Genomic DNA, 22768 nt, shown 5'->3' with positions numbered 1-22768 from the left:
GCCAAAGAATTAACATGTCCTCTCTTTCCTACCACTTAGTAGCTGAGAAAGAGGGCTGGATAAAATGATCCGTTTCAATATGTGCACTCAGGACTTCAAAACTTGCCTAATAAGGTGAAACTCCTTGGGCCCATCACAAACTTCTATCGCTGAGCCAGTCCCTTATAGGCTGAGTGTTTCTGAGGATAGAGATACCATGTTACTCATGTTGGTATTACCAACATCCAGCAGAATGTCTGACATACAGTAAGGACTCAATAAATGTCTGTTTAATCAATAACTTAATTCATCTCTGAATGAGTCAACAAATAAATTACCTAATGAGCCAGAATTTCTCTCTAGGGCCTAAGCAGCAAGAACAAAGGAACTGAATATAATTCTGAGTTCTATTAAGACAGCTAACGAAAGGCTGTGTCAACCAAAGGAGAGCAGACAGATTGGAAATGTAGGCAGAAGATCGGTAAAAGGTGGTGGAACTCTTACAGCACCCCCAAGTAATCAAAGACAGTCCCTTTACTCCAGGTGTCCTCTTATGATTCTAGATATTTCAAATATAATGTTACCTTATACAGAACACTGATCCTTAAAAAACGGGAAATCAGCCTGGTTCGCTTTAGGCTACAAGTTCATACCTGCCTTCTGTGGGCTGTGGTTCCATTGTCAGTGCAGTTCTCAAAGCCTCTGCGGTTCTATCAGAGTTTACTGCACGTGTGCCCCCCACTGAGTGGTAAGTCCTGGACTTAGGCAGTGTTCTATCCTGTAGTTCACTTCTGAAAACTCTGGTGTGCTAAGTAGGGTCAAATCCATGGCTGCACTATTCAATGGGGAGCCCAGGAGTTCATACTCAATTTTATGTGATCATTTTCTTGAGCCCCCCCCCCTTTCCATGGTCTCCCTGACACTTTTCAGCTCCTAGCCTCTCCCATCCCCTTCTTGGTCCTCTGGGCAAAAATCTAGGCTTTAGTTTCTACCTCTGCCTCACACATCCTATTCCCCAACTAGACTGCCATGGGGGCCAAGTGCGGGGAGGCTAGAAAGAGGAAAAAAGCAATAGGGAGTTTCCCCATACTTTGGGGACAGTTCCTTTGGTCATAGACAAGGGTTTCCACCCTGAATTATAGGTGCTTGCACAGCCACCGTGGCCTTTGCCACACCATCTCTGCAGGGCTGCCCGGGGGCTTGCATAAGAAAGCGAACAAATAAAAAACACAAATGGAATTTCCCTCACTCTCTCTGACTTGTAGGGTGCCCCTTTCCAGTCTTCAGACCAGAAAGGAGAGCATCTCATAGAGCTCTTTCTGTCTGGTGCACAGTTCCAAGTTTTGGGCTGCCTTCGAGTCTAGGCCTGGAGACTCTGGCGGAAAAGATCCAAGAATCTCATGCATGGCTCGGTGGTTTTCAATTCTGGTTTCCTTCCCCAGTCCACTCGGTACCACTTTTCAGAATCCTCAGAAGGCTGTTCCAATCATTCCACTCGGGGTTTTCAACTGCATTCCGTGGGAGAAACACGGTGGAGAGTGCTTACTTCATCTTGATTAGACCAGAATTTTTCACATGAAGTTTGATTAGATGGTGGAAGCATAGAGGATTGCTTAATGGGATTGTATGGGCCACCTGGCAGATTCTGTTGTAAACTGGTATTGCTGTTTAGTTTTATTTAGAGCCATTCTACAAAGCAATGATTGCTCTAATAAACTGATTTGACAATCTGAAGACCAGACCTGGTATTTGGTGACACCCTTTGAGACATCCTGTCATGCATCAGGCCTCATTCATATTCTTGGTATATATTAATAGTGCCAATTATGTGTCAGATGCCGTGGAAGGCACAAAGGCTACCTCTGTGAATGGCACAGAATCTTTGTCCTCAGGGAGCCCACAGTATACTAGAAATCAGCCATGGGTCGCCATCAGTGCTACAAGAGGACAAAGCAGAACCTTAAGTCTAGATTAGGGACAGATGTGTAAACAGGCAATGTCTTTATAGGGTGCTTAGTATATGATAAACATCAGCACCAGTGCTATAGGAGAACAGAGAAAAACCTTAATTCTGAACTGGAGGAGGGTCATGAACGACTTCTGAGTGGAGGTGAGTCCTAGACACACACAAATTAATAAGTAGAAAATCTAAAAGAAAGTATGGTCCAGATATATGGCGGGAAATGCACAGATGCCCAGATACAGGAGAGAAGAGTGTATTACGTGGCTGCCAGAAGTTCCAAATAGCTGGTGCATAGAGTATGATGGATCAGAACAGAGAGGCAAATAGAGGGCAAGACAGGAAAAGGTTTTGAAGGTCAGGACAAGGTATTTAGGGTATAATTTGGTTATCAATTGAATGGTTTTAATAGAAGACTAACAAAATCAGTATTGTGCTTAAGAAAGACCACTCACTGTATATCTACACTGGAAATACAAAGATTTGAGCAGGGCAAGATTGGAGGCAGTCGGATCTGTTAGGAGACTGTTGTAGTAACCCAAGCAAGAAATTGTAAGACATTCTGAAACCAGTAAAAATATATCCATACAAGGGAACACTATACAGCCAGTAAAATTAGTCTAGCATCTCTACATATTTTGAAAGAGTGATCAGGAGCTCAAAAAGAAGTCTGATATCTGCAACACATCCGATCAGTCAGCGGGTCATGTCAGTTCTATTTTCCAAGCATGTCCTGAATCTGAACACTTCTCACCGTCTTGACTGCTATCACCCTATTCTAAGCCACCAATATCTCTTGCCTGGTCAATTGCTTTGGACGCTGACTGATCTCCCCGTTTAACATGTCAAACAGCACTTCTGATTCCACACCCACACCAACCGATTTCTCACACTCAATGTCATTCTAATCCATCTAGTTGCTTAAAAATGAAAACTTGAACTAATCCTTGATTCTTCTTTTTCCTTAACACCTCACATCCAATCCACTAACATATCCTATTCTCCCTGCTTTCTATATATAATTAGACTCATACCCTGGACTAAGCCACCGTCAGCTCTTAGCATCCTATTTCATTATTCGCTAGGTTTTCCCACTCTCATTCTATTTTCCATCCTCAATGTAAAATTTTTTAAATGAAAACATGATCTTTCTCCGATAAAAACACTCCAAAGCCCTATATCATACAGCCCTGTCTAGTTGTCTTACCTCGCATCCTGCTTCTGTTCCCCTTACTCACTGTTTCACCCTTTCTTTTATTCCTCAAAGAACACAGTAGTTAATGTCTCTGCTTGGCAACATACTTCTTCCAGATCTTTATATTTTGAACCGAAAGAAACATTAGTAACAGAACTTGGGTCAGGGACCAAGTAACACAGATCAATTTATTTAATCAAATGCTTAATAAGTATAAACTCATTTAATCCTTGTATAAATCTATTAGTAAGTTACTATTATTAAACCCATTTTTTCAGGCACAGAGAGGCTAACGACCTTGGCCAAAGTCACACAGCTGGTAAGTAGCAGAGCTGTGACTCTAACCTGCTGCCTTGTTTCAGAATCTGTACTCTTATCCTCTTTGCTCTGCTGCTCTTAGTAGTTGACGTGCACCCTCTAACACAAAGTAAGACAGCATCTTGCAGATTCACCCCCTTCAGATGTGTGATTTAGGGAGGGGGTGGAGACAGACAGAGATCTAAGTCTAAAGAGATAGGAGGCACAAGAATTCCCTAAGTAGCCAGTATCTCCCCCATAGCTACAAATATCGAGTCTATTGCATAAATTGCTTTCAAATGTGGGTACCAGACCCCGCATCCACAAAAAGATAAGCTTGTCAGTTACTGACAGCCATCTTGATTTCCTTAGTTTCTTCATCTTTAGTGGAAATACTCCTAGCTCATTGAGTTTTATGATATTTAAGTGTTTTGTAAAGTATTTATTTTGTTAGCACACATTTTAACAGAGCTCTCTTAGCTACCTGAAGGTCACAGCCCATCCATGAGCTGCTTCTTCTAATGGAGGAAAAAGACTGAAAAGTAGATTAAATGGTGTAAGCAGAATTCAAACTTGAATTTCACTGAACTGACCCCTGTTGCATCCTGAATGCTAAATCAGATTAAGATACCTTTCTTTAAAAACACATGCAAAAATACTGAATCACTACGCTGCACACCTGAAACTAACATAATATTGTAAATTAACTATACTTCATAAAAATAGATAGATGATAGATAGATAGATAAAATCAGTGAAGGGGGAAAAAACCACCTGCATCAAAATGACTTAAGGAGAAATTATAAAGGTTAAACTTCCATCACTTTTCTTCTGGCAGATTTTTTTCTTTTTTTTGTTTTTGAATTTGCAATCATTTGGAATGTCTGGGTGACAAGGGAAAATAGTCACCAGGAACTTCCTCAAGACCCTAATGCTGCCCAAAGAGGCCAATTGTTCCCAGATGCCCAAACAACACCAAAGGACTCAGCAGGTTGTGCACAAACGCGTGTGTCCTTTGGTTTTCAAGCTCTTGCTCTCGGTCAGCTTCTGGTCCCAGGTCTTAAGCAGAGCTAGTGGGCATCATTTGAGGAAACAAAAACACAGCACTTTCCAGGAAAGATCTAATCTTGTTACTGGTTTGTTTTCCCTAACTTTACGTCTTAATCAGAGTATTTTTAAAACGTGATACAGTAATATTGTTCAGGGAGTGCATATTTCTAGTGAAAAGCAATAGAGTAGCAAAAAGGACATTGATCTTGGTGTTAGAAATTCTTGTCTACTTCTGATTTTTATTATCTCTGTGACCTTGGAAGACATACTTGACCTGTCTACAACTCCACTTCTTTATCTCTACAGTGTGGATAGGGTATTGATGCACATAACTGATATATGCAGAAGTTATTTTTTAAAGTGTCATACAAATGCAAATTTTCATACTTGCCCCCATCCAATTCAACAAGCAGTACAGTAACCAGGCCCCAAGCACTGTGATTTGATTTACAAATGAATAAGGTTCAGTTGGCCTTTGTGCCAATCGCTGTCTGTTGTCCACAAGGCATAAAGAAAAATCAGGAAGGGAGCCTGAAAGATGATGGCCAGAGAGCTCTCCTGGGCATCACATGAGGAGAGACCTTTGGCTTGCTTTCATTCTCCAAAGTCTTAACCACAAAACACAGTGACTAAAGGTTATTATGATTTACATTTTGGTTCAGTTACTATTTATGAAGCATCTACCTTGTGCCAGGCTCTGTGCAAGGTATGGATGGCTTTTCTATAACATTTCATTCTCACATCCCCTTTGCAAGATAAAGGTCACCATTTAAAGGTGATTAAACTGGAATTTTAGAGATTTAAGTAACTTGTCCAAGTCCCAAAGCTAGGAAGACATCAAGCAGGAATTTAAACCTAGATCTCTCTCTTCTGCTCATTAGAGGAAAAACAAAAGAATGAGAATCAAACTACCTACTCTCTTTTAATAGCCACGAAAGCACCTACTGCCGAACCTTGATAGTTGGTTGGGAGGCTGAGTTGCAGTACCTGGCTTAGGCTCAAGGTCAAACCTCTAAGCATGGCCTCAAAGGCTACTGCTGCCCAGTGAGTTTTCTGGAAATAGAATCATTCAGGTAGAGTAACTCTGCCTCCATTTAGGGAGTTTCATGGAGGAAGGTAGAGACGGACTGACTTGGGAACTGGATGTTTCAAATTCTCCTTCCCCTAAGTATGCCCACATTTCTATAATAGAGTGTGTAGGGTACCTGACAGAGGTACAGGCATACCTATGAGATACTGCAAATTTGGTTCCAGACAAACACAATAAAGCAAATACTGCAGTAAAGCAAGTCACACAAACTTTTAGGTTTCCCAGTGCATATAAAAGTTATGTTTATACACAATACTGTAGTCTATTAAGTGTACAATAGCATTATGTCTTAAAAAAGGTGTACATACCATAATTTAAAAATTCTGTATTGCTAAAACATGGTAACCATCATCTGATCTTTCAGTGAGTCACAGTAGTAGCAGCAAAGAACACTGATCACAGATCACCATACCAAATATAATAATAATGAAAAAAGTGTGAAATTAGGATTACCTAATTAGGATTACCAAATGTGACAGAGACATGAAGTGAGCGAATGCTATTGGGAAACTGGTGTCTATAGACTTGCTCAACACAGGGTTGTGAAAGACTTACAATGTGTGAAAAACACGATATTCACAAAGAGCAACAAAACAAGGTATGCTTGTATAGAGAAAGTGATAGAGAGTTTGGAAGAGAAAGCTTAATTTTAGTATCTGCAACCATGGTGGACTTCATGAAGGAAGTGCTCCTGGGGCCCTGAAACATGGATAGGATTAGTGTTAGTAGGGTTAGGGAGGAAAAGAAAACAGAAGGGATAGTCTAAATTAGAGGGGACAGTTCTTTAATTCATTCAACAAATATTTGTTGAGGACCTACTATGTGCCAGGCATTGTTCTAGGAACTGTTCTAGATGGTGGTAAGGAAAAAATGTCGGGAAAGGAAATAGGGAGTGCGTTGGGGGAGTGGAATGGAGATGAGATTTAGACAGGATATCAGAGAAATCTCACAGAGAGGATGATATTGGAGGAAAGACCTGAATTGGGGAGGGAATAGCTCTACACATCTCTGAGGCAGATATTCCAGGTAGAAGGAACAGCAAGTACAAGGGCCCAGAGGCAGGAGCATGCCTGGAATGCTTGAGGATCAGGGAGGGGGTCGGTGTAGCTAGAGAGGAATTATTTGTTTATTTATTTATTTAATGATCCATTTTTATTAAAATACAACTGAATACAATATTATGTTAGTTTCAGGTGTACTACCTAGTGATTCAACATTTATGTTCATCAGGAAATGACCACCACAATAAGTTTAGTAACATCTATCCCTATACAAAGTTATTACAATATTACTGGCCATATCCCTTATACTGTATATTATATCCTCGTGGCTTATTTATCTAATTGGAGGTCTGTACCTCTTAATCCCCTCTACCTATTTTGCCCAATGCCCCCACCTCTACCCTTTCCTCTGGCAACCACCCATTTGTTCTCTGTATTTTGTTTTGTTTTGTTCATTTGTTTGTTTGTTTTTAGATTCTACATATAAGTGAGATCATATGGCATTTGTCTTTCTAACTTATTTCACTTAGCATGATACCCTCTACATCCGTCCGTGTTGTCGCAAATAGTAAGATTTCTTTTTTTATGATTCAGTAATATTCCACTGTGTATATATACATCTTCTTTATCCATTTATCTATTGATGGACATTTAGGCTGCTTCCATGTCTTGGCTATTATAAATAATGCTGTAATGAACACTGGGGTGCATATATCTTTTCAAGTTAGTGTTTTTGTTTTCTTTGGGTAAGTACCCAGAAGTGAAATTGCTGAATGTATGATAGTTCTATTTTTACTTTTTTGAAGACCCTCCATACTGTTTTCCACAGTGACTGCACCAATTTACAAGCCTGCCAACAATGCACAAGAGTTCCCTTTTCTCTACATCCTTGCCACCACTTGTTATTTGATACTAGCCATTCTGACAGGTGTGAGGTGGTATCTCGTGGTTTTGATTTGCATCTCCCTGATGATTAGTGATGTTGATTATTTTTTCATGTGTCTGTTGACACTCTATCTGTATTCTTTGGGAAAATGTCCATTGAGGTCCTCCACTGACTTTTAAATTTCACTGTTTGTTTTCTTGATGTTAAGTTGTATCAGTTCTTTATATATTTTGGATAGTAACCACTCATCAGATATATTGCTTGAAAGTATCTTCTCCCATTCATTTTTTCATTTTGTTACTGTTTTCCTTTTCTGTGCAAAAGCTTTTTAGTTTGATGTAGTCCCATTTATTTATTTTTGCTTTTGTTTCCCTTGCCTGAGGTGACAGATCCAATAAACATTGCTAAGACTGATGTCAAAGAGCATACTGCCTATGTTTTCTTCTAGGGGTTTTATATTTTCAGGTCTTACATTTAAGTCTTTACTCCATTTTGAGTTTATGTTTGCATATTGTATATGAAAGTGATCCAGTCTCAATTTTTTGCAAGTAGCTGCCCAGTTTTCTCAACACCATTTATTGAAGAGAGTATCTTTCTCCATTGTATATTCCTGCCTCCTTTGTCATAGATTTTCCATGTAAGTGTAGGTTTATTTCTGAGCTCTCTTTTCTGTTTCATTGATCCATGTGTCTGTTTTTGTGCCAATAGCATACTGTTTTGATTACTGTAGGTTTGTATGATCATTTGAAATCAGAGAGTGGGATACCTCCAGCTTTGTTCTTCTTTCTCAAGATTGCCTTAGCTATTCAGGATTTTTGTGGTTCCATACAAATTTTAGGATTATTTGTTCTAGTTTTGTGAAAAATACCATTGGTATTTTGATAGAGATTACATTGAATTTGTAGATTTCCTTCAGTAGTATGGTCATTTTAACAATATTAATTCTTCCAATCCCTGAGGAGGGTATATCTTTCCTTTGGTTTGTGTCATCTTCAGTTTCTTTCATCAATGTCTTATAGTTTTCTGAGTACAAATCTTTTACCACTTTGGTTAGATTTCTTCCTAGTATTTTATTCTTTATGATGTGATTTTAAATGGGCTTGTTTTCTTAATTTCTTTTTCTGATAATTTGTTGTTAATATATACAAATGCAACAGATTTCTGAATACTAATTTTGTATCCTACAACTTTAATGAATTCATTGAATACTTCTAATAGATTTTTTTTTTTGGTGGAGTCTTTGGGGTTTTCTATGTATAGTATTATGTCATCTGCAAACAGTGAAAGTTTTACTTTTTCCTTTCCAGTTTGGATTCCTTTTATTTCTTTTTCTTATCTGATTGCTGTGGCTAGGATTTGCAACTTGATATTGAATTAAAGTGGCAAGAGTGGGCATCCTTGTCCTTTTCCTGATCTTAGAAGAAATGCTTTCAGCTTTTCACTTTTGAGTATGATGTTGGCTATGGGTTTGTCATATGTGGCCTTTATTATGTTGAGATACATTCCCTCTACACCACATTGTGGAGGGTTTAATGGATGTTGCCTTTTGTCAAAAGCTTTTTCTGCATTATGGAGACAATCATATGACTTTTACTCTTCAATTTGTTAATGTGGTGTAGCACATTCATTGCTTTGTGAGTACTGAACCATCTTTGCATCTGTAGGATAAACCCCACTGGATCATGGTGTATGATCCCTTTAATGTACTATTGAATTCAACTTACTAATGTTCTGTTGAGGATTTTTGCATCTATGTTCATGAGTGATATTGGTCTGCAATTTTTTGTGTGTGATGTCTTTATTTTTGTTATCAGGGTGATGCTGCCCTCGTAGAATGAGTTCAGAAGTGTTCCTTCTTCTTAAATTTTTTGGAATACTCTGAGAAGAATAGGTGTTAACTCTCCTTTAAATGTTTTGTAGAATTCACCTGTGAAGTCATCTGATCCTGGACTTTTGTTTGTTGGGAGGTTTTTTTTGTTTGTTTGTTTGTTTAACGACTGACTTAATTTCATTACTAGTAATTGATCTGTTCATATTTTCTACTTAGTCCTGATTTGGTCTTGGGAGACTGTATTTTTCTAGGAATTTATCCATTTCTTCTAGTTTGTCCATTTTATTGCCATATAATTGTTCATAGTAATCTCTTATGGTCCTTTGTTCTGTGGTGTCAGTCGTAACTTCTACTCATTCATATTTTATTTTATTTATTTGGGCCATTTCTCTTTTGTTCTTGATAAGTCTGGCTAAAGGTTTACCAATTTTGTTTATTTTTTTCAAAAACCAGCTCTTAGTTTCATTGATCTTTCTTATTTTTTTTTAGTCTCTATTTAACTTATTTTCATTCTGATCTTCAATATCTTCTACTAATTTTGGGTTTCATTTGTTCTTTTTATTTTCTAGTTCCTTTAGGTGTGAGGTTAGGTTGTTTATTTGATATTTTTCCTATTTCCTGTTGTAGGCCCGTATCACTATAAAGTTTCTTCTTAGAACTGCTTTCGCTGTGTTCCTTAGATTTTGGATCATTGTGTTAACATTTTCACTTATTTCCAGGTATTTTTTTGACTTCTTCAGTGACCCATTGGTTGTTTAGTATCATAATTTTTAGTCTCCAAGTGTTTGTATTTTTTGTAGTTTTTTTCTTGTAGTCAGTTTCTAGTCTCATACTGATATAGTCAGAATTTTCTTTATTTAATAAATATTAAATTTATTATGGCTTGTTTTATGGCCTAGCCTGTGTTCTGTCCTGGAGAATGTTCTATGTGCACTTGAAAAGAATGCATATTCTGTTGCTTTTGGGTGGAATATTCCATATATATCTATCTATTAAATCCATCTGGTCTAATATGTCATCTAAGGCCAGTAATTCCTTATAGATTTTCTGTCTGGGTGATCTGTCCATTGATTTAAGTGTTAAAGCCCTCTTCTACTATTTATTGTATTACTGTCAATTTCTCCTTTTATGTTTGTTAGTACTTGCTTCATATATTTAGGTCCTCCTACTTTGTGTGCATATATATTTACAATTGTTATATCTTCCTCTTGGATTGATCCCTTTATCATTAGGTAATGTCCTTCTTTGTCTCTTTTTACAGACTTTGTTTTAAAGTCTATTTTGTCTGATATAAGTATTGCTACCTCAGCTTTCTTTTTGTTTTCATTTTCATGGAATATCTTTTTCCATCCCCTCACTTTCACTCCATGTGTGTCTTTAGATCTAAAGTGAGTCTCTTATAGGCAGTGTATAGATAGATCTTGTATTTCTGTCCATTCAGTCACTCTATGTCTTTTGACTGGAGCATTTAGTCCATTTACATTTAAAGTAATTGATAGGTATTCACTTATTGCCTTTTTGTTCTTTGTCTTGGAGTTGTTTTGTAGTTCTTTTTTGTTCCTTTTTACTTTTTTTCTCTCTTGTCTTATAATTTTATGACTGTTGTTAGTGTTATGTTTGGATTCCTTTCTCTTTTTTGGTGTGTATCTATTATAGGTTTTTGGTTTGTGGTTACCATGAGGTTCATATTTAACAACCTATACTTATAGATGACTATTTTAAGTTGGTGATCTCATAAGTCTGAATGCATTCTAACAACCTTATGCTTTTACTACCACTACCCCCCAACCACTTATGTTTCTGATGTCACATTTTACATCTTTTAATTTTGTGTATCCCTTAACTACATGGCAGGGAATTTGGGTTTTACTTTCGGTAACAACGGAGCCACTAGAAAGTCTGATCAGAGGAGTATCATAATCTAACTCTTTTTTTAAGAGAATTTTATGGCTATTGAATTAAAAATTGGCTGGAGTGGGTGGAGAATAGTTTAAGGCAGAAAGAAAGAGTCCAGTTAAAAGACTATCACTGTAATCCAGACAGATGATATATCTTAAACCTAGTAGAAGTAGATTTGTGTGAAACAGTTTAATTCTGGATATTCTGAAGACAGACCAAATAAGAGTAAACAGGGAAGGAAGGAAAGAGAAAAGTCAAAAGTGACTCCCAAGTATTTGACTTAACACCTGGAAGAATGGAGTTTCTAGTGGTATGAGGTGAAATGTGGAAGTGTGACTAGAGTCTGTGTAGAAAAGGAAATTGTAAGATTTGGTTGGAAAGTGGCCTAGGGCCAGTGTCTAGTCCTGAGATGGAAACAAAATTTCCCATGTTATACTTATGCTGGTTTCCCCAGGAGCCTCTATGCCTCTACAGTTTGAAACTCATAAAAATCATGTCATCTTTGAAGAGTTCCTATTTCTCTCTCTTTAAAAAACTTCTCCCCAAATGGCATGCTCTTTCCTTAGCTCAGCTGTTACCTTTACCTTATACCCATGCTCTTCCTGTATGTTTCAGTCCTCTCCATTCCTCAATCACCAGGCCTGGCAGTAGATTCCACCTCCTAAACACTTCTGTCCATAATCTTGGCCTCTACCCTCAGCAAAGCCATTTTCACCTATCGCTGGGATCATTGCATTACCACTTGATGGGTCTTCATAATTCTACTCCTATAGCCCTTTAAATCTTTCTCCAGTGTACCCAGATTGATCTTTCTAAAACAGAAATCTGATCATGTTCCTTCCTATTTTAAGCACTACAAAGGATCCCAGTGCTTATGATAAAGTACAGTGATCTTAATCTGGCCAATGCAATCCTGCCTTCCTCTACTACTTCAGTTCTCCCCATTCTCCTGCCTCCTACCCCATCTTGCAAACATTCCAACCTTCTTAAAGTTTCCCAAACATAGTTTGCTCTACCTCATCTATGAACCTTCAAACATGCTTTCCTCCACTCTTCATCCAGCTGATACTCAACCAAAATGCTCAGCTTCAGTGAGTTTCTTGGTCTAGTGCCCCTCCCTATTCAGTCCTGCCCTAGCACTTAGCCTGCTTAAATGCCCTTCTGCCCTCTAGACTCTAAGTAAACAAGAGCAATAATCATGTCTATCTTATTCTACATTATGTTCCACACTTCCAGCAAGTTCTGAGCAGTCAGAACTAACAGGCACTCATCCCATATTTGTTTAATCAGTAACTCATACCAAATGTTAGTTCTTTAATGAAACACTCCCAAGAGCCCTTCACTGGAAGAGATGGCTTCCTCTCTGGGCCTCCACTGATAGGGATCACTCCCTCTTTGGGCCTCTATAGATTTTAACTCCACATCTATTACAGATTTATCACCTTCTACCTTTAATGTAGCTACATAATTTCTCTCTATTACTGAACATGTTTCCTCTTAAGTGCAGAATCCATGTCCAGTTCACGTTTGTATTTTCCCTAGATAATCATACACAGAGCTTTATGTATACTCAGACTCCAATAAATTTTATTTAATTAATGAATGAATGAATAGGGCTTAAATATTATATTTCAGAATTTCCAAATAGGCCAGTTTATAGGGCACATATGCTTTGAGGTAGGAAATGATGGGTGATAAATCCCAATAGGTAAGTTGAGGCAAGATGGTAGGGGATCTACTTTGCTCAACTAAGACTTAATAATTTGGAAACTGGAGTTTTTTATTTTTTATTTTTTGGAAACTGGAGATTTTTGGAGGATATCTAAACCAAGGAGGTATATTATCACAGCTGAATACTTGGGAGATTAATCTGTCCTTAAGATAAATCTTGTGGTACAGAAATGGAGTGCTATCCTGCATTTATCCCTAGAGTGTGGTAATAGAGGAAGTGAATCTTGGTACTGGTGAGGATTCAGCTCTGTCTTTTGGGAAAAAAATTGGGTATAGAAGACAATTAGTAGGCATACTATTTTGGCACCTGTTCTTAGTATTTCCTCTGGTTTTAACTCTGATAAATTGTTCCAGTGCACTCTCAAATTATTCAGAATCCATAGAGATAGCTATAGTAGAAATAAATTTCAAAGTTAATCCCTAATTTGTTTTCCAACAGGTTCTCTGACTCTGAGAACACATCATGTTCAAGACTCCAAAATGGGATTTGTGATCAATGCGATCTATTCCATGGCCTATGGGCTCCACAACATGCAGATGTCCCTCTGTCCAGGATATGCGGGCCTCTGTGATGCCATGAAGCCAATCGATGGACGGAAACTTTTGGACTCCCTGATGAAAACCAATTTTACTGGGGTTTCTGGAGACATGATCCTATTTGATGAGAATGGAGACTCTCCAGGAAGGTATTGTTACAATTCACCCCTAGACAATAGAGCCTGGTCGAGCTATCTCTTGATCCTCAGAAGCCTGTTTCTCTCCTTTGTGGTTATCTAGGCTTCCTGGCCATGTCTGGCTAGTTCTGATATCACAAAGTGAGTAAAGACAGAGAGGGGAAGCCCCATTTCCTGTGGCCAGGAAAAAATATTAATGCGGATGTCTAAAACGTGCTCTTGGAATCATCACCACATTTCAGAGACTCAAACTTAGAGGCAGGAGCCTCACATTATCATAGATAATTAAAAGCCGGCTCTATGGTTTCCCTGTACATGTTTGCTATGTTATTCCATGTATTCTGATCTCTTCTTAGGCCACAGAACTATTCTGAAACAGGAACAATTCCATTTCTGGTAATCCAGAAATAGGGCTGAGGTGTTATTATATTGTTTGCTGTACCTACAGTAAGTTACAAGTCATTTTATTTTAGTATCCTCCAGCTGGAACACTTTCTCCCTTCTTGAGGACTAAATTGCCTTTCTCTCTGAAATTTTACCTTTCATTATTTATAGAGAGGAACCTGAGAAATATGAACTTACTCATAATTATAGGTCAGCCTCCAGGGAAGTCATTAAGTACCTAGAACTTACCAGTATTCACATCTATCTCAGACTCTAAATTCTTTTTTTTTTTTTTTGCCTTCTTTGTGTGTTTATCGGCACGTGTTTCCTATCACAGTCCTTTCGAATAATAAGAGCTAATGTTTGTCTGACACTGCTTATGTGATAGACCCTATTCCAGCTAGTCTAAAAGTATTAACTCATATCATCCTCACAACAAATCCTTGAGGCAGGCGCTTCCCTGGTCCCCATTTGATGGCCAAGGAGACAGATGCTTTGGAGAGGAAGGATCTTGACTGAGGAAGTCACTGCATCTTTGGCAACAGCTGTGATGTGTTCAACACCAAAGTCCAGACTCTAAATTCTTAAGTGACTCTTCACATGAGACTTTTAATCCATGAGGGATAATGTCATTGAAATGATATTCTGACTTGTAGCAGGGCTGGGTCTTTAATCTGCCCTGCATTAGGACAATCAGGGTCCTTTGGTCTCCTGCTGTAAAATCCCTGTTATTTTTCCAGCAACAGCTTTTGCTTGACAGGTGAGCTTGGAGAGGGTGTGTTTACACTCTTTTTGCAGCTGATCCTGCCAAGAGAAGGTCCCATGAGTCCCTCCCATGACTCACATACCATGTGCCCACACATTGTACCAGCCACCTTGGTCTAGCTTGTTTCCACATTCCTGATGTGAACTGGAGCTTGTCCCTGATGCAGCTGTTACTGTCTCACGAGCCAAACTTTTTAAGTGACAGCAGTTCCAAGTCATGCAGCCAAGAAGAAAGGTGGATATTTTCTCTATTTTAGAGAGTTGAAGAGTATTGCTCCAAGCAAGCTGTTTGTCAAGATAAGATGTTTCAAATATTGTTTTCTACTTTTTGGCTATTCAGTACATTCATGGGAGTGGGGGCAGGAATGCAAGCATTTTCCCAGGGCCATAGGGCACTTCACATTTGTTGTAAGGCTTCTTAGGGCAGGTCAATGAATGAGCTCAGTCTTTAGGCTCAGGTCAAAGCCTAGGCTCTGATATCTTCACATGGATTTATTCTTCCTGTGTGCACCCCTAGATCACTGACATCACCTTGGGATTTGTTCATAGACTCTGTTGACTGCAGTTCCATCGGTTCAAACAGTTTTCATGTCATGTACCCAAGCCAGTTCCACAAACCAGACAGTGAAGAAATGGCTCAGCTCTATTCCTCTATTAAGGGAAACCTTAATAGATCAGAACGTCACTATCTCATTCACAATCCTCCAAATATGCTGGAATGGGGTACATTTAGGACACTGGTTCTCAACCATTGGGTGAACATGAATCTCTTTAAGTTAAATGAAATTTATAGATACTCCCTCAAGGACAATATCCATAAAATTCTGCAAACAATTTCTGGAAACTCATGGAGACTTTAGAGACTTTTCATGCATAACTAAGGTTGGGTATTACATTAGCCCACTAATAAATGATCAGAATCTGCCTCTGAGGGCATAAGCCAAACTCAGGAAAAGGTGCTTTGCAACTTTTCTGGTTTCCCAATTAATCCAGTTATAGGTACAAAATAATTGTAACTAATATTTGCCATGTGTTTTCTTAGCCAAGTACTTAGCTAAATCCTCTATATTTTAATCCTATGAGGTAAGTAATATTATCATGTTCTTTTCTAGCCGAAGGCTCACAACTGAGGATTACAAAGATTAAATGACATGCCCAAAGACAGTCTAATACATGAAAGAGTCAAGATTCTAACTCAATCTTGTGGGCTTCAATTCCTGACCCTGTACAACAGCCTGCCAATTACAGTATCAAAATCAAAACAGCACTATTCTCCTAGAAATGTATTTGTAGGCACTATGTTGTTATTTCTCTGGAGTAGAAGTTGCAGCTCAGCTGGATCAAAGACATTCCAACCTGGGCAATGAACCAGAGGAGACTAGGGTGATTAGGGGTTCCCCTAAAATGCCAGAGTCACAAGAGGAAGATCCTAAAGAGAGGAAGCTGGGAGAGGTGACAACTCACTCTGGCACACATACCTATGGATAGTTAGAGAGTCAAATTTAATCACTGTTTTTAAGCCTCACGTAATCAGACTACTATCAGTACGTACATCTTTAACGAAACCCTTGGGTCAAGTGTATTACAGAATTCTGAATTTTTTTTTTTTTTTTTTTTTACTGTAATGAGCTTTTTGTTTTTTAACATCTTTATTGGAGTATAATTGCTTTACAATGGTGTGTTAGTTTCTGCTTTATAACAAAGTGAATCAGCTATATGCATACATATATATCGATATCCCCTCCCTCTTGCGTCTCCCTCCCACCTTCCCTATCCCACCCCTGTAGGTGGTCACAAAGCACCGAGCTGATCTCCCTGTGCTATGCGGCTGCTTCCCACTAGCTATCTATTTTACGTTTGGTAGTGTATATGTGTCCATGCCACTCTCTCACTTCGTCCCAGCTTACCCTTCCCCCTCCCCGTGTCCTCAAGTCCATTCTCTACGTCTGCATCTTTATTCCTGTCCTGCCCCTAGGTTCTTCAGAACCATTTTTTTTTTTTTTAGATTCCATATATATAGTGTTAGCATACGGTATTTGTTTTTCTCTTTCTGACTTACTTCACTCTGTATGACAGACTCTAGGTCCATCCACCTCACTACAAATAACTCAATTTCGTTTCTTTTTATGGTGAGTAATATTCCATTGTATGTATGTGCCACATCTTCTTTATCCATTCATCTGTCGATGGACACTTAGGTGGCTTCCGTGTCCTGGCTATTGTAAATAGAGCTGCAATTCTGAATTTTTGATTTTACAGAAGTCATATAATGTCTCCTGCATACCGTGGAGCACACTTTTTAAACAACGCATTAATATTTCTACAGCAAAACATGTGAATATTCATAGGAAGTGTGATAAATAAAGTATAAATAGTCTCATGACAGTGTGGATCAAGTTCTGTCACTAGATAAGTTGAGAATGGGTCATGTTTTGCTGCCAAGCGAGTTATGAAAAAACTTATGGTTTTCAGAGCTCTAAGGATTTCAGGAATTATAGATAAGAAATATGGACCTTTACTGTTTGCCATCAAGGGGACAGACCACAGGTTGGCAAGCTATGGTCTCCAGGCCAAATCGGGTCTGCTATCTGTTTTGGTAAATAAGGTTTTATGGAACACAGTCTCTCGCATTTATTTAGAGACTATCTGTAGCTATTTCATGCGACACTAACAGTGCTGAGTAGTTTCAACAGAGGCCTAAAATATTTACTGTCTGTCCCTTTATAGCAAAAGTTTTCTGACCCCCAACAGATATACAGAGAGTCCACTGACGACTAAGGTTTAACAAGCCTAGCTGTTGCCTAGGACTGACCATAAATGGGCAGAGGAAACATGGAGAGTCAACGTCAGCCTAAGTACAACTGACTATTTAAGGCAAAAATGTTAACATTATATTGTGGGGTTTATAAGTATGGGGATGTAAAACATTTGACAATGTGGCATAAAGGAATGGGGTATAAAAGTGTACAGGGGCAAGTTTCTTATATTTTACATTAAGTGACACAACATTACTTTAAGTAGAATAAGTTAAAGTAAGAATGCCTATTAAATCCCTTGGGCAGTTAAAATTTTAATACAAGAGAAATAACTAAAAAACCAAGAGAAAAATGCTTTAAAAAAATTGGTTAATACAAAATAAGGCAGGAAAAGCAGAAAAGATGGACAAAAACAGATATGACAAGTAGAAAATAAGGCTGGAACACTAGACATTTGCAGATACTGACCTGGTTTGCACACAGATTCTTAATATGTGGCTCTGTCCACAGAAGGACTTAAAAAAGCACCTTAGCCTCAGAACTGTAGACTGAGAGGACCTTAAGGGTCATATAAATCTAGTATTCTCCATAGTCCCTTCCCCCGAATGATGTTTCAGTTTCCCTGACAACAACCTTGCCTCAGCCCCTTGGGTAAAGAGAACCTCACTATCTTCTGAAGAAGCCTGCTCTAATTTTCAGAGTCATAACCACTTAGAAAGTTCTTTATTTCTGTTCAACTGAACCCTGCCTTCCTCTAGTTTCTATTTTGTGCTTTTTTTTTTTTAAACATCTTTACTGGAGTATAACTGCTTTACAATGGTGTGTTAGTTTCTGCTTTATAACAAAGTGAATCAGCTATACATATACATATATCCCCATTTCTCCTCCCTCTTGCGTCTCCCTCCCACCCCCTCTATCCCACCCCTCTAGGTGGTCACCTAAATAGCCATTTCTCCAAAGAAGATATACAGATAGCCAACAAACACATGAAAGAATGCTCAACATCACTAATCATTATTTTGTGCTTTTAACTGAACTTTTTTCTTTTTGGTTGCAATACATTTTATCTGTTTCTTTGTTTGGTTTTTTTTTGAACACTTTAGGAAATTCATTCGGACAAATTTTTAGTGTATTTCAACTCTAAACTGTGGCCAGTTAAGGAAGAGACAGACGTGGGGAACCAGAGAGAAAGGGGAAAGAAGGAAGAAGTATTAAAGAAGACAGATTACACAAACCCACACTCAGTGATGAGACAGAAGGTTCAGGAGCAGAGATGGAGAAACCAGGGGGCCCAGTGAGAGAGGGCGAGACAACAAGAGTGAGAATGAGAGAGAATTAAACAATGGGTTACAATGGCAGAAAGCCATTATGTACTTTAATTCTTATCTAAAATTTCAGTAAGAGTATTTTTCAAACACTCACTCTCACTTTTGATGAAGAATAAAATCTATATCCTATCACTGAAAACCAAAAGAATTCATATTAATTGACAAGAGAAGGGAGGAGGGGTCTTCTTTTACAGAGAATTATTCTTAGCTATTTCTTTTTTTCATGTACTGCTACCAAAGATTTTTACAATCATGTTGTATTTTCACAGCTACAGCCACTAGTGATAATATCTCTGTGGTTGTCTGGTAAGTAAGAAATAATTACCACAAATCTAAGGGCTAATTCCAAAGGGAGGATTCAGTATCTGTAATAAATTTAAAGTAGGTTGATTGGTTTGAACCAAAATTAAGGTTTAACTTTTCTCAAAATCACTTCCCTGTCAAATATGACATTTTCCATTCTATAGAGTTATCATGTTTATTTTTCAAAAATTGGATCCCTTGACTTTTTACCATTTCTCCAATATAAAACAGATTTCTACAACAGTTAAGCAATGGAAGTTGATCTTTTAGCTCTATTGAGTTTATTTGGAGTAGTCTAACGGAAAAGAACCAACAGCAGACTTGAAGTATTAAGAGTGAGTATAGACTTGCATTCTCTCCAATCTGGTATCACTCATTACCTCACCAAGTTTCAGGTCCATTATCTGTACAATTGACAGTTTGGACTAGACCTCGTCAAAGTTAAGTTAACAACTGATAGAAATGGGTTGATGGCTCATTTGGGGGTGAGCAATGAAACTCTCTTCATATCTCTTCAAATCAGTAGCAGAAAAGAAAAAAAACCTTCCTGACACTAACATTTCTTTCTTTCTCCCAGCCTAGAACGTTCAAAGGTCATTTGCTCACAGGCAGTCAGTCACCTTTTGAAGCCTTAGAGGCCCATGTAGCCAATTCGAAGTAGCCAATGCCATAATGTATGAGTTCTTTTTACCTCAGTGCTCTGTGTTCGAATATCTCAACTCACTGCATGCTTAGTAGCCACTGCATAACTGTGACAGAGTGGAAATGTGTAAGACTCAGCTCTGCATCCTACAGATTGGTACTTTTAGAGGTGGAAATTAGACAGTTACTCAAAATTGTTACTGACTGCAAATAAAACACTGTAGGATAACACTGAACAGCTAATCAAACTTAAGAATAAGTTAACATTCTGAAAAAAACACTACAGTAAAAAATGTGATTGGGAGTGAAAACAGAATAGTATCATTTTCAACATAGGTCCAAACAGATTGATGTCAACGTTGTTCTTAGCATTTCTGTACTGAGCATTGGTAATCTGGTCACTTGAACCCAAAAGCTAGAAAGTTTTCCATACGTATCAATTTTCAGATAGCTCAATATGCTAAGCATGGAGGTTGAAGGAAGCATTTAGAAGAACCTGTCTACCAATCCTAAAAGTCCTGGAAAATAAAAGCACAGGGTACTACGTGAAGACACTGTACACCTAAGACATACCTACAGATATGTCTACAGGAACTGACAGTGGTGGTATTGCTCATCCAGTGTCCTCAGATTGGAAAATTATTTCAGAAAGCTTCTCTGGAAATGTGTGTGTGTGTGTGTGTGTGTGTAAAATCTTATAAATAATCACATTAAATTTCCCTCTTTACATCTCTATCCCCATATAAAGTCTGAGAATTCACGAGGGTCTAGTATCTTCCAGCATTTTTACATTGCATGAGGTGCTTTAGAAGCTATCGATTTTCCGAATTATTTTAAACATCATTCCTGAAAGTATCTTTATACAATGAGTTTAGCCATTGATAAAGGGTAAAATGAGAAAGGTAAAATCAGGTCGTATCCAAATTACCTCCTCATTCCCTAAAGCTGAAGACAAGATTAAAGATTTACCAAAATTCTCCCTTGGTTATTAGCAAAGGAGTGGAGATGAAAACCTTGTTATCTTTTTAAGAAGCCTAAAAGTAGTACTTGTTTAAACTTCTTGAAGTTATTCCTTTCATCATGCTGAGGTCAAGTCACCTTCTCACATGGGATTATTTTCTATTTCAGGTATAAGCTTGAAAGTTTTTTTAAAAAAAAGGTCTCTGAAGAGAAAGTGAAACAGACAGGCTTTTTGTTATTCTAAAGTGTACTGTCGTGGAAAATTCCAGTGTCACCATTATGACAATAGGTACATTTTGGAGGACAGAAATCTATTGCTTCTTCATAGCTGAATATTTATATTTTTAGCTGAATAATTATTATATTCTTGTTCCTAAGGTATGAAATAATGAATTTCAAGGAAATGGGAAAAGATTATTTTGATTATATCAATGTTGGAAGCTGGGACAACGGAGAATTAAAAATGGACGATGATGAAGTATGGTCCAAGAAAAGCCACATCATCAGATCCGTGTGCAGTGAACCGTGTGAGAAAGGCCAGATAAAGGTAAAATGGAGTCCGTGTTTCTTTATTTTTGTTGTAAATTCAAAAGTATTCATTAGCATTGACTTTAACAAGTTTAGATATTTGTTTTGCCTTTTCCACTGTAAGCTTCTAATTTTTAGAAGAAATTTTTTTTTAATTCTTTTCCCATTAATTCCTTATGATATCTAGTAAACCCCACAATAATCTTAGTAGTTGGACTGGCTGAACCAATGGAAGAGTCATGCCCGCACCCTTTCTACTCATGTAAGCCTTTAAAGACATGCTTCCTGGGAATAAATAGTTCACAGCTGGAAACTACATCAATTTCTAATTAACTTAAATATTTACCCAACTCCTACTAATGTAATAGTTTACATTACAAAACTATTTGTTTACATTACAAAACTATTTGTTACTTAGTTTACAAAAATAAGTCAGACACATTTACTCTTAGAAGATTTATAGCGTAGATGAGGAAAAATATCATGGGCACAGATAAGTAATGTCATGTAAAATGTGATGACTTCATTAAGAAAGAAAAAAAAGGGAGCTAAATAATTTCATGCAAAAGAAAGGGACAGGGACTTCCCTGGTGGTGCAGTGGTTAATAAGATGCCACACTCTCAATACAGGGGCCCTGAGTTTGAACCCTAGTCAGGGAACTAGATCTCACACGCATGCCGCAACTAAGTGTTTGCATGCCACATCTAAGGAACCTGCATGCCACAACTAAGGAGCCCAGGAGTCACATCTAAGGAGTCTGCCTGCCACAACTAAGACCCAGCACAACCAAATAAATATATTTTTAAAAATGAGTTACTGTATGTCAAATAGTACAGTGCTGTGTACATGGTGCAGTAAAGGTGCGATAAAATTTTTTTTTTAAAAAGGGACAGATTTCTTCTGAATAAAATGTCAGACACTGAACCATGAAAAATGGATATGACTTCAGAGAGAGATGTAGGGAAATGATCATTTATGTAGAGGGAATAATAACAGAAAAGGTACAGAAGTAGTCAGACTGTTCTGGAATAACAGTGAATAATCTAGAGGGCGTTGCTCTAAATGGTTATTGTAAAAGAGACAGTTGCAATGATAGATTGAAGCCACATTTGCAGAGAGTTTTGGATGCCATACTAAACAGGCTGAACTTAATTTTTTATTAACCAGGAGTCTGAGAATAATTTTGACCAAGATGCTGACATATAACAGATGAAGATGCATGGGTGGAGTTATGAGACATAAAGAAAGAAAGAAGAGACAAGTTAGAAGGACACTGTGATAGTGGTGACAAGGTCCCTGAATTATGGAAGAAACAGTGAGAATAGAAAGGGGGTAGGGGAGGTATTTGAAAGAAACATTATAGAGGTAGCCTCAATCAGCTCTGGCTATCAACCACAAAGCCTAAAATATTTACTGCCTGGTCCTCTGCAGAAAAAGGTTGCCAACTCTTAATATTCAGTGATGGTCTGCATCTTGGCCAATCATCTTGCAGTTAAACACTTCATGTG

The 22768-nt window shown here is 38.0% G+C and overlaps 1 protein-coding gene across 2 annotated transcripts in view; it reads left to right on the top strand.

The window, feature by feature from the left end:
- The window catches only part of GRM5 (glutamate metabotropic receptor 5), a 559718-nt gene that overhangs the window by 450636 nt on the left and 86314 nt on the right, over window positions 1-22768 (top strand). For both annotated transcript variants that reach the window (XM_027083628.1, XM_027083629.1), the window contains exons 5-6: window positions 13359-13605; window positions 21110-21278. In XM_027083628.1, the coding sequence (XP_026939429.1) occupies window positions 13359-13605; window positions 21110-21278 (416 nt within the window). The remainder of the gene's footprint in view (window positions 1-13358; window positions 13606-21109; window positions 21279-22768) is intronic.

The sequence above is a fragment of the Aethalodelphis obliquidens genome, unplaced genomic scaffold, assembly GCF_003676395.1.
Source record: "Aethalodelphis obliquidens isolate GAN/ISIS:26980383/991018 unplaced genomic scaffold, ASM367639v1 scaffold50, whole genome shotgun sequence".
NCBI classification, from domain to species: Eukaryota; Metazoa; Chordata; class Mammalia; order Artiodactyla; family Delphinidae; genus Aethalodelphis; species Aethalodelphis obliquidens.
This window is presented reverse-complemented; position numbering and strand designations above follow the sequence as displayed.